This window comes from Tauraco erythrolophus, chromosome 17, assembly GCF_009769465.1.
Source record: "Tauraco erythrolophus isolate bTauEry1 chromosome 17, bTauEry1.pri, whole genome shotgun sequence".
NCBI classification, from domain to species: domain Eukaryota; kingdom Metazoa; phylum Chordata; class Aves; order Musophagiformes; family Musophagidae; genus Tauraco; species Tauraco erythrolophus.
This window is the reverse complement of record NC_141481.1, coordinates 1,219,775-1,233,276: the sequence shown is the minus strand read 5'-3', so window position 1 is coordinate 1,233,276 and position 13,502 is coordinate 1,219,775. Positions and strand designations below refer to the sequence as shown.

General features: G+C 37.2%; 1 protein-coding gene across 8 annotated transcripts in view; it reads right to left on the bottom strand.

The window, feature by feature from the left end:
• Nucleotides 1-13,502, bottom strand: part of RBFOX1 (RNA binding fox-1 homolog 1) — a 284,067-nt gene that overhangs the window by 131,033 nt on the left and 139,532 nt on the right. For all 8 annotated transcript variants that reach the window (XM_086622420.1, XM_086622424.1, XM_086622427.1 and 5 more), the window contains exon 2: nt 9,844-10,086. In XM_086622420.1, coding sequence (XP_086478546.1) covers nt 9,844-10,086 — 243 coding nt within the window. The remainder of the gene's footprint in view (nt 1-9,843; nt 10,087-13,502) is intronic.

Below are 13,502 nucleotides of genomic sequence, written 5' to 3'. Positions count from 1 at the left end.
GTTCATATCAAAATCAGAAAGTTATATACCAAGAAGTTCAGATTCACTAAGGCAGTTACCTTATGTTCCTACCAATAGCTTTAAACACAAGGTACCTGCAGTTTGCAGTACGAGGCTGTGCCTGCTTTCATAACCAAAGTCTGTCTCCTATCTGCATTCTGATCTTGCCGTAGAACTAGGACAGAAAACCCCCCACTATTCTGGTCTTCCTCAAATTGCAGCAAGTATCTTGAAGTGTAGATTACTATTTCCATGCCACACTTTTGTAAAGAAATCGCCATATATACGTAGGATCAATTCAAGACAGAACAAAAGCAGGTTACTCTCTTACTTATCCCTTCATCTGGAATTTCTAGCTGTTTCTACAATTAATTAATAAATTATTGGTCATTTAATGTCTAGATCTGTGCAATTTAAAATGACCACCCAAATCTTTCTGCATATCAGAGAAAGTCCAAATACAGCACAACGTGTGTGCTAGACAATTAGCTCAATCTAATTATTTTTCCAGTAAAGTCTGAATGGAAGGACTTCTAACCATTTCCTGAATGCATATCTAGTTAATAAGCAAATTGTCCTCTGACTACTTCTGCCTGTGATGTGTATTTCACCCTGTCATGTCACTAGTAGACTATAAACCAGCTTTGAACTTACAGATGGATTCGACTGTTTGCAGGTTAAGCCAAGACAGCTCGCTGTGCCTCGCTATTGTCTTTCTCATATTGACAGATAGCCAAGTCAAATGTTTGAAGCAAATCATTCTTTCATACTGACCCTAGAAAGGGAACAGATTAAGCATGGAGAAGCAGTAAGCCCACACAAGAGTAACATTTAATTAAAGTAATTCTGTGAGTGGGTAGGTGGGTGTGTGGGAAAGCTGAAGAGATAGGTGTGTGGGAGACAAATGGAAACTTGAGAGTATAAACAAGATTTGAAAAAAATACTTTCAGTGTTGGATTTGGGTGGTAATAAGCCACTAAGTCATCCTTAACCGAGATCCTTTTGTAGTCATGCCGGAGAATAAGTTTAGCTCTTGCACAACCCTGGGCAAAGTCTGTCTTATGAATAGAAATTCAGCCTTATGACTTAAGGCAAAAAGAGGAAGCCAATCTGAATGATCTTCATAGCCTTTAACTACAAACCTTGGTAGTTTTCCATCTGCCTGTGCTACCTGACCATTCTGACCTCTCTAACAGCCAGCCAGTTTCTTGCAAGCAAGGACCTAAGGATGTTGCTGGTTAACCAAGAATCACAGAATGTTAGGGATTGGAAGGGACCTCAAAGGATCAGAAGAAGTTACAAACATATTCTCGTCATGCCCTTGCACAAAGTACTCCAGGCAATACACAAGTGTATATCGCAATTACAAAGAGTTGGTGCAGGGAGGAATTGACAACTTCTGATAAAGCTGCAAACCATTAACTACCATTTGCATGCCAATTACAAGAGAATGGAAAAACATCATTAGTCTTACCTAACATAGCATAGCCACTCCTGTATTTAGTGAAAATGAGAGCTAATTTTCACAAAAAAATCCCCCCATAAGGATCAATTTTAATTACCATGTTATAATGTGAAGCAAAGATGCAGAAGGTCAAATACACAGTAAGTTGTAATTAGCTATTTCATCATATCAAGATCCCCTTTGAAATTTATGCTCAGTTTATTCGGCAGAATGTGCAACAAATGTTTTTCTCAATACATCAGAACTCGAAGCACAGCCAAAGCTTTTGGATGCCATGGCTACCTTAGACTGCATAGAGAGAAGAAAAAGTCAATAATGTAACATATAAAAGAATTGGTATAGAGAAGCAAAGAGCCCAAGAGACAATACAAAGTAAAAGACGACTCAAAACCCCAATATTGTTAACTGTTTCAGGGCCAAGCTGGAAGAAAATCTTAAATTGTTTAATTGGTCAATTAAACTTGGCACATCAGAAATTAAACTGTAATGCTTTTCAGAAGAAACCTTTTCAAGTTGGAGTAATATGACTACATCTCTGGTTGACAATGTGATTGAAAAGACCTCTGCAATGTTTTCTGTGTTAAATCTGCCTTAGAGTCGGCTGGAATTACCTGCTCAAGTGAGCTAAGAACTGTTAGTCTGCTCCACAATGAACATTCAGAGGAGTATTCAAAGTAGTATTGTGCAATTGCTCTCTCCTTGTTTTTTTTTTTTTGTTGTTGTTTTGGGGGAGAAGCTTCAGCTTTAGTATTTCACCAATTTCAAGCACTCAAAAATCATGAGAGGAACCTAAAATCACAGTATCTCAAAAAACCCAGAACAATCATTTTTATGACTTTTGTTTCAATTTCACTTTTGCAATCCCTCTTGCTATGAGAATCAAAAGGAAAAAGAAGCCGAGGTGATACCTAAATCACAAGGATCAGCCACTGAGATTTCAGAAGAATACAAGACATGCTGAAGAGTGTGCCACGGCACAACTGCCTGGCAGTGTAACAGCTGCTCTCCTCACATCAGATACCCGCTCACAGAATAACACGTACTTTCTAGGAGGAAAGCCTAAGTAAACTTAGCAACACAAGAAAAAAAAAAAAAGGTGGTTACCCTCTCACCAAGCAAAACAAATGAGAATACCAACAGCGTTATCCTAAAAACCAGTTGGTTTAAGGTTCTGCATATCCTAGAGAAGAACCTATTTTAGAGCATGCACTGACACATATGGCTGCTCAAGTGAGCAATATGTTCCTGCTATTCCTCAGCATAAGCAAAGAAACACACCTGGGGCACAGTTACAAAGTTTACACGCAGGGCTCTCAGCGAGGAACCCTCTTAGAAGTAATAACACCTATCATCACAAGTCATTACTGTGCCTCACCAAACTACCACAGCATTGCGTTATCTACTGGGATGTCAGTTTTGATCTCTTCACTATAGAGTAGGAGCTGGACCAGGTCGCTTGCTCCTGCAGCTCTGAAGCACTCGGGGTCTTGAAGCAAGCTCCTTGAAACATTTCTTCCAAGTAGCATTTGGGATCAAATATAATAGGTAGTATAAGTGAAATAGTATACCATGCTGATACAATAGCCTACACCAGCAGGGCATGATTTAGATGAATAAATACTGTTGTAACAATTGTCAATGTGTTATCAACTATCCAGCATACTGGTGGCAAACATCTATAGACAAAAAAATGGAACTGAAATAGAATAAAAACTGGGTCATTGATAGCAGTTGGAGGGGGGGAATCCATGGGGAAATCTGACTTGCAAGACAGCTGCTTCGTGGTGAAAAGTTCCCAGCTCCTCTGCAGGGGGAGCACAGCCCTCTGAGTGCCACTGCCTACAGAAATGATTGGCATGGTTATCTGCACTGTCATTCTGCGCTGCGTGCTTTCCAGACAGAACTACACATGCAGGCAAGCCAGTCACTTTTTCTTCCCAAACCACAAGAGGCAGTTCCAGGATCCGCATCCCAGGTGCACTATGAAACCCTGCGAGGCAAAAGCAGAACATGCAGAGACAAAGGTAACACCAGCTGAGCTCAGCAGCACTGACAAGTGTCCCACTCACTGCGCATATACTTGGTATGTTGGACTTAAGGAAGCTCACCTCAAGGGTAACAAGCACAACCACAGTTACATGATGGACCAGCAAATTACAGGGAACTTTGTTTTAAACACCTCTACTTCAATGACATGCTGCTATAAGAACAAGAATGACTGATGGACACCTCTGAATTGAGCAGAATACAGCCCGCTGTTTAATATGGAATAGAATTTCTTTGAACAGCTAATGTATCCCACAACCCCAGAAGATGGACAGACCAGGAATAAAACAGTAGGAGAGGAGGAGAAGAACTAAGTGTTAGGGAGAAAAGAAAGGAGGAAAAAACCCCAAAACCCACACCAATCACTTACATAAAGAACAGAGTAGGAAAAAGAGCTAATAAAAAATAGAAATATGCTGCAGATAACTGTTGTAAAAATCTACTCACCTGCAGGCTTAGACAATGAACTAAAGTACCTTACTATAAATGCTTGCTACTGTCAGCTTTCTTACCCAAATTAAAAAGCACAACAGACACATCAAATAAAATAAAAAAAAAAAAAGAAAAATCAACAAAGGTTGTATATCTTTCTCTTCCCTAAAACAACCACATTCAACACAGTAAATAATTTTTCAGTCCAGAGTACCGCTAAGCCTTTCCAAATCCCTAAGATAATGCCTCTGCAACAGGACTAAAGAATGCTCTAACCTGGACATAATTAACACCAAGAAAAGAAACTGTCAAACTTACAAATCATTCAATCTTCAAGGTAAAGCAGGGAAACCATAACAACAGCACCTAGTATATCAATTATTTTCACACAGAAGAGTATCAAGCTCAGTGGATGCTACAGGAGGACTTCTGGTAGCAATCAAGCTGAAATTTAGTCGTAACAGAGGAGTTATGGAAAAAATACCTCTCCATCTTTCAACAATCACAGAGAACCCACACCTCTGCACTACATGTCTTCTACAGAAATTGAGCAGCACTGCATCCCCTAATGCCATGCTGGGTATTGATTCAGAATCACCTCAGACAGAAAAGCACTACACACTGCATCACCAACACTCCAAGTAAACTCCATTTTTCCTCGAGGACTCCTATCCAAGCACACAACTTATCAAGGCTTTTCAGCTTGTGAAATCTGGCGAAGTTACAGTCCAAGGCAGAAACACTGCACAAAACTTCAACTTTTCTCTAATGTAAAATTAGAATTAAGTTTAGTGCAGAATATTTTTCATATACACGCACATACATATACCATAGACCTTTATTACAAGTTCAGTTTTTATCATACCATGATATTTACTTCAATTATTAAAATAATACACTAGGAATAGGAAAAACTATTTTCTGCTTTCTTACACATGCCCCGTTAAAGCCTATTGTATTTACATACTGATCTCCCACTGCCATCAACACAAGCCATGCATAAAAACCACAGGCAAAAACTGAACGAGTTTTACTCTCAGAACTATCTATGTACAATCCGTTTGTGTATATACATGTACACAGGCGAAAGGTGATTTCATGTTTCAGAAAATGATCAAATGTTTGTCTCAGTTTAAAATATGTAACTATTTAACCTAACGCTCAAAACCACTCTGCAAAGTCATCAGACATGTTACTTTTACCATAACTTTGTAACACGCTTCTCATTGATCCATCCTTCTAGAAAGAAGCAATTTACTATTTTTGTTAATGACTAAAAGCATGTTTGATGCTATGTGACTCCAAAAGTCTACCAGCACTTAAAAAACCCAGTAGTGGATGAGTATTGATCATGCATATACTCAGATGGACTACTTCCTTGATTAAAGTTAAACAAACATATTGATCTAAAAAGATGAAAATCATATTATTCAGAGAAGACTCAAAGTAACTTTTGACAGTATTTTATTACCTACAGATGATTTTGTATTATTTCAGCTAAATCATCCTGTCTTTAAATATTTACTTTCCTTTCATCCTGTACATTTTCTCCTGTTTCATAGCATCAAAATACAAAGTTAGCAATTACATACAATCTTATGTCCACTGGTTACCCTAACAGAATACTGTTTTACACTATTTTATCAAAATAATAGATTAAAAAAATTTCCCTAGGAAATACTCTTTTTGGAAGTATAAGAGCATTTCTAATCCCACATCTTCACTGCTAAATGAATGTCCATTAAATTATATTTGCACTAGTTAAGCATAACATGCAGAGAAGTAAAATCATAACAAAATCAGAACATTCCACACTTCTTAACTGCAATTTTAAAAGTGCTTCTTAGTCAATTCAAGCAAAAGCAAGCAAGAAAATGTTCTTTAACTGAAAATAATTTCGGAACTGAACTAAGAGAAACGTGTAAGGGAAACGGCATGGTTTTTGACACGGGAGATGCCTAAGCAAGTTGGAAGTCCACAGAAAGTCAGTGCTACAAATGACAAAAGATATCCAGTGCATTACAGTCAGATATTATGTGTGCTCCCTGGAGAAGCGCAAGGTATGAAAGGGTTCATGCAATGTTTTGTTATAAAAAGTAAAATCCAAGAGGAAAAAAAGGATCCCTTCATATTAAGTTTTCAACAAAATGTTTTAGTTTCAAAGAAAAGCATACATTCTCTTCTGATCAGATTGGTCTGCTTTCACAGCATATAGAAAACAGCACACATTCTGTAAGGCTGTATTCATTAGTGTCCCGCACCAACTCAAAGTCGGTTTAAAGCACTGTCTTTTGGGCTTGGTAGTACTTTACACCCATTTTAAAAGGCTCTGAAAGACCAAAGACAGCACAGGAAACTTTTACTAGAGCCTATAGATTCTACTCATAAGGAAACCAAGTCTACAGACTTTCCACACTGTGCATAAAATTGTGAACCTGCAATAAAACTGATGATCGGAATCTTGTTCAATTTGCAGCAAATGAGGATGCTGACAGCGGTTCCAGCTGGGCCAGGATCACACTGTGTTGCAGTAAAGGATTCAAGAGAAGTTGCATAGAACCTTTTTTATTTTGTCTTTATTATTTATATCTTTATTAGGGTTTAGGTTGCACTAGATCTAACGTGAGCTCTAGCTTCAGTATATGACTCTTTCAGACAAAAAGAAAGAAAATAAGACACAGAGAAAGCCAGAGCATGTGTCTAGCCTCAGCGTGAATTAAGCCCTTCCTGGATGAAGTTAAGTCACTTCTGGTAGCAGTTTTACAAATTAGGTAATTGCCTTGCAGTTTACTAGATTCATATTTCAAAATTTTAAGATCCCTTCTGAGTGGTATATCCAACTTCACATCTATATAAATATGCATGGGAATAAGAAAATTCAAGAATTGGTCTTGCCTCCAGTAGCCTAATTTACATTAATCACGACAGGATTCTTTTGTGAATGATGACCAATTGATCTTCTTTTAAGCGCATGTGGTACAGCTTATTGAAACCAGGTAAAAACATTGGAACCTACCAAACAAATGCCACTATGTCCCCACATCAGTAACACCTAAGATTCTTTAAGACTGGAAACCAACTATTCAGAAAGCTAGCAGGAACCAAAAAGAAACTTTTTTTTTTTTTCCTTCAACAATAAAGACCATGTACAATGTCGACACAGTGCTATTGAAGCTCTAGTTTATAATAAAAACATATATTATTAAACCTACAGAGAGATGTACACAGTTGGACCCTCATAATATTACAAAGCCCTTGTCAAATCTGCCTGGGATCTATCTGCATATACCTATTTATAATGTCTCTACAGTACGTTAAGTGCAATGCTAATGAGACGCAGCATAACAGATTTTAGATCTACGTAACCATAATTAAATTGTGCAAACAATATTTGACCGTAAATTTGTAAAACCAACTGGTGAGTACTATGTTAAACGTCAGGTCTACTTTAAACAATATCCATAGATACATCTTGTAAACTTGTATTTTCAATGCACTGCTCTCCAGGGAGGGATAGTATCCACAACTTTCATTATAGAATTGCAATTTAGAAAAAAAAAGCGTATTTAAAAAACAAAAGAGAACTTTCTCAAAAATACTCAAAAGTAAGAAAATCTGATTCTTTACAAACAGCACGGGAGCTACTTCAAAAAGTTATGTGAATTTCTCTGTAAGAAAGGAAATAAGAAGGCAAGAAAAGGATACAAAATAAAAAGTGGAAAAAAACCTGTACTGTATTCCCCAAATACAAAAGGTTAGTGGAACTGAAGTGTTATCCTTCAGAGAATGGAAATTCACTCCATGTGGATCCAGAAAGGAGAAAGTGTATGACAGGTAAAATGTATGTTGGATATTACGAAGGCAAAAAAATAAATAAGAAGAGTAGATGGCAAGGATAATACAAAACCAAATAATAATAAAGCCTATTAGTACATCAGAAGCCAGAAACTTTCAAGGGAATCATTGGATTTGCTAGAGTTGGGATTGAATAGAGCACTCGAAGAAGTTAAGGGCATTGGAGACAATCCAAATCATTTCTTTCCATCAGCCTTTGCCATGGAAGATGTGGGAAAAACGCATACCTGACTTTTCTGATAGAGAGACTAATAATTCTTCACACTGAAAAATCAAAAAAGGGTAAGGAAACACAATAAACTGAAAGCAATAAACGATGAGGGATGAGCTCCTGTCCCACTTGCATCGGCAGGTGTTCTACCCTTGATTTTAGCACTGACAGGCTTTTACTTCAGAACTGAATGGCAAACAGACCAATAGTTTCAAAATATGAAAAGGCTGAGCTGGGCACCACAGTGGACTGTTCAGTGTGCAGCAGTGGTCAAAAGAGCAAGCCAAATAACAGAACATAAAAAGAATGAGACAGGAACAGTAGGAAAGACTGGATTTTTAGTCAATATCCAGTCTCTCCTGGAGTAGCTATTCAGTTTAGGGTTCCTGCTCTAAACCAATGACACATGACAAGAGTTTGACAACAATCAAAAATGATTATGGAAGAAAACTGAAAAAGCTGGAAAGAACCATGAAGTTAACTTAACAAAGAGATGAATAAGCGAGGACGCTGTAGATCTGCAAAGAATACTATGAGATATAAGTAAACAGGTTGCTCTTCAACTTAAACTTTCTCACACTACTAGACCATAGGCCCAATCAGGTCAATAAGAAGTTATCAAGTCAAAAATAAAAGCACTGAAATATTTCACTGCAAAACTCACAAAACGGTGTAACTAATTCACAAGGACAACTCCATGATAATAGCAAGAAATATGCTTTGGTGCTTTTGCTATTCTTTCATGTTCGTACCCATACAAAGAAACTAGTGACATGGCAATAAACATAAATCTTCAGAACAGCTCATTCAAGGGAAAGTGCTTTCCCTTTCCTCTTGCCCTAACACATGAAACTTTTCAGGTTGGATATATGCCAGAGGAGGAAAGGCAGGGAAGATGAAGCATGGAACGCAGTTGTGGCAAAGATTAGCACAGGCAGTCGAGATGTTCCAGGTGCATGCTCAAAATGCAGTGTGCTGTCTGTTCTGTGCTAGATTCCACACGTGTAATGCAGGTGGTTGATGGCTCAGAAAGCTGCCAGCAGTTGGCGCTGGATATATTGAGTCCCAACCTAGAATTAAGACAGAAGCACTAAACTATCAATGTGTGAAATTTGTGACTTAAATCACAAGGTAGGGCCATTCTACGAGTCTCTTGCATAATTCATGACACTTCAGAACTTCATATATAAATCAGATAGGAGGAAAGCCTACCATTTCTGCTCTGTTGAGCACAGATCCACACACCACTTTGGCAATGGCTGCACAAACAAGCTCCCTAGGACATACAGTGTTACAGACATGCTCTTCACAATACTCGTTCGCACAGTTCCACACGTAATTTCAATACAGTATCATTCAACAAATGCTTATACGAAAAGCTATGCAGAAGTGCCAAAAAAACAGAGGTCATTAAAACCGAAAAAATTAGTCTGGTTTGTTGTTTGGTTGGTTTGTTGTTGTTGTTTTTTATAAGAATGTTTACAAACACTCTTTTGCAATGTTTTTCCATATTGGACTTAATCAAACTTTATAACATGATTCATGGGCTTGCTATTAATCATTTTATCTGTCTAATATTGTAGAAAACGAAACTACAGATTCTACAAAGCTCCCACACTTACTATGAGGCTCCAAAAGCAGCGAAATTATATTCTCTGAGTTCAACGATAAACGTTGAGAGACTTCCAACCTTGACATGGTCTCTAATCCCAACACAGACTATTTGCACTAAAAGTGCAAAACTATTAAGTGTAATGTAAGAATAAATGTTATCAATAAATACACGTGTAACTGGAAACATACTGCGTTAGAAATAGCTGAAACCTTGACTTACTGTGGCTGTGCCGGAGACAGTTTGTGCATTTGTGTCAGCTGCGCTCTGTTCGGAGTGTGTCTGAGCAGGAGGGTACATGTTTAACGTGTGCTCTGGAACAGTGGTTTGGCCTGTGTAGTCTGGAGCTGGATGAGGATGTGGGGCTGTGTATTCTGCAGGGATACCGTTCTGAGGTGGAGCAAACTGGGCTGAGGCATAAGGCTGTGCCATTGTGTCAGGAGGTGCTGTAGCTTCCTGATTACCCTGTAAAAACCAAAGGAGAAAAAAGGAAGAAGAAATGCGGAGTGAGATAAAAGAAGCAATGATCCTCCACACGTAACACAGAAAGTGATGACAGTATTCTGCTAAGATTGATGGCCTGAAAAGGGCAAAATGTTTTTGTTTCTTGAGGAGAAAACTTCTTATCTGAATTAAATCTATTTTTCTAACCCTATTAAACCTCGTTATAATTAGGCAAACAAATCTGCTGTCCTCTGGATAATTGTAGGCTATTCTTTACCCGGGAAAGGTCAGTGAAGTCTACCTGAACTAATGCCTCAACTCAGACAATGAAGAAGGACAAAGCTCAGTTTATTCCAAAGGCTACTGAGTGCAACTGCCAATACAGAGCTCGGATAAGGTGAGCCCATGGCCTGTGATTCATTCTGACTTACCATTTGCAGAACACAACACATGCAGCCTACACACAGAGCAGGATTTGAGTGCATACTATTAACATAACCACATACTGAAAACATTTATATGAAATAATGCTCTATGAGATATTCAGAAATACCTTGAGGTACACTGTATTGAGCAACTGCATGTGCAATAGCAAAAAAAAAAAAATAGATTCAATCAAATTATTAAACATTTGAAACTAAAATGCATCAGTCCAAAATCTTAACATTAAAAAAAAAACACCTCTGTTGTAGGCTGTCCAAAGAAATAGATTTAAGAACTTTAAAGGCTTTAAATTTGAAGACAATAGTATTTCATTTCCATATTACAGTAAGTCTGTACAGTTAAAAACAAATGCCCTCATCTCATTATAGATAGATCCATCTTCATGTTTGATATAATAAAGGATAGTCGAGCATGTTAATTTATCAATTAGAGACTTTTGACTAAATGCTCTGTTCACATCAAATAGTAATAATTCTAGGGGAGGAAACGTACAGAACAATCTTTCAAAACCTATATAGAAGACATCCAAAACATGATGCTGCAGATGACACAGTATTAGAGGCCATTAACACAGGGACTATCCCAAATTCAAATGAGTTGATTTACAAGATAACTTTATCCCTCTAAATATCAAGTAATGCAAAAATTAATATTTGAGTAAAATTTTAATTAGTTTTTAAAACGCTCTGCCATTTTCCCACCAAAATGTGTGCAAGTACCTGCACAGGACTACTGTAGGGATTTTTCTTGTTTGTTCTCATCAGTCCTTGATTTCCTAATTTCAAAATAGGCTGGATGAATAGAAGACATTCTTTTGCGCTTTGTGTTGCACTTAAGGACATTTCCAGCCAGTTGTCTGACCTGAACTGGTCCTAAACACAAGAGCTTTTATGAATTTGCACAATCACAGCACAGGAATAAGCCTTGGTACATGGTAGGCTTAGAAGGGCAAAATTAATTTTTCCTTTGCAAAAGTCATTCAGTGTGTTGCGAAAAATTAAAACTTTATATCAGCAATCAAACCCTCTCTAATTTTAAACCCATCTTTGCTACTATTTTAGTGCATGGCCTTGAGGAAGTAGTTTACATTGCTTCATTCAGCCATCTTTATAACGAAAACAGTGGCATTTACCTCCACAGGGTTAAGTCAGTTAGTTTCATTTGCATATATCTACAATCATTCCAAGGTTATTGCTATACTGAAACTTGCCCTATTTAAATTTCAGTGGAGGTTAAAAACTCTTGTAAACATATATTTATACCCTCTTATATTAAAACAGCAAAGTCCCTTTCTTATTTCTTTCACCTAATATTTTCACTATTAAAAAAAAAAAAGTCCAGATGAAGTAAAAAGCAGCCATGACTAGATTACATCAGAGACGTATTAAATGTTAAAGTAGTATTTTTAAAATTTGTGATGGAGGCAGGTGACCATACATTTTTTAATCTACTGTTTCAGGAAGAATTTCAGCAAGTGATAAGGACAAACAACAGCAGATAGAACTTCTGCTGATATAAGCATTTTCACTGTGCTGGCTTTGAAACACAGTAGCTGGTTACTGCTGGTCCTTAAGCTATTCCTTCATGTCTGATGCTAAACATGGCATTAGAGTCAGCAGCTGTTAAAAAAGAACAATAATGGCAACAAAGGGACCAAAGGCTAATGTCCAGGTGCATTTGATCTAAAGGTTTTTATACTACCTTAAGTCCTAAACCAGATGTTGCTGTGACCCCCACTGTTTCTCATTAACATTGACAGCAGCTCCATGAAACTCTAATTAATATTCAAAGCATTCACACTTAGTGCTAAATACAGCTAATATTTAATTAAGAGGGTTGAACTTTCCTATTATTTTTACCAGCAACTCCAAACGATTCACTTTTTAGATTTATCATAAAATAGCAAACTGCACTAGCAATTCCAGCACCTTCATGTTGCTTAGACTCTTCTACCTCTTCATTTAAACTTGTTAAGCTGAGGTCTGTATCATTTATTCAGAACCGAGACCCCATTAATAAGCAAACAGTGAAGGTCAGGGGTTTGTTTTCTAAAAATCAGTCCCTACTGCAGCCTTTTGTAGCCTTTAAAATTAGTATGAATTTATGATTAACAATTAATTCAGTAGACACAGTATTACAATGCAGTATAAAAGCATGAATGTATAAACATAGTCTTTTCTACTTATATGGGTATCAAACCAATAGCTTATTGTTCAGAACATGAATTTATATCAAGAACAATGCAGTGTCAACTAGCACTCATTTGTATATACATGTGGTTGATGAAAACCCCAGACTACACAAGTCAGATACATTTGAAGAGCTTTTAAAGAACCAGGAACTCTTTAAACATAATCATCTAAAATGTCCCTTTACTGTGCCCTTTAAAACATAGTGAACTAAAGTGAATAAGGGAAATAAAAGATCTAATGCATTAAGTTGAAAATATGAAATGGCCCTAAAAGCAACAGGAAATATTGATCCTAAATTAGCCTATGAACTCAGGTATTACAGTAATCTCAAAACTGTGGATGACAGTACACAGACATTGCTTAATACAATCTAGGCACGAGAGGCTAAACAGAAGTTGTCCCTTCAGACTCAGCTTCAAGTATCTTTAAGATTAAATGACCCCTTAATGCTCACTTTGTGCATGGTTTTTAATAAAGCAGTTGTTGGCAACAGAAAGAAGAACAAAGGATGGCAGACAGTCAGCCTCTGCTAAACGTTCTGGCCTAAGTTTTAATGAAAACCACATTTCAACTGAAAAATATGCTTTACGTGGCAGTGTATAAAACCAAATTTATTGCTTTCTGGTTAAATGTTGAACTCCAAAGAACAAAAAAGGAAAGCACTCAGATGATGCAGGTAAGTGAAGCTGCTTCTATTCCATACATATTATCCTGTTTGAAGAAAAGCTTAGAATTTAAAATGCTGCTAGTATCAGATCTCAACATGCCTTTTCAGCATCTTCTGCTCTGAAAGGATTTCAT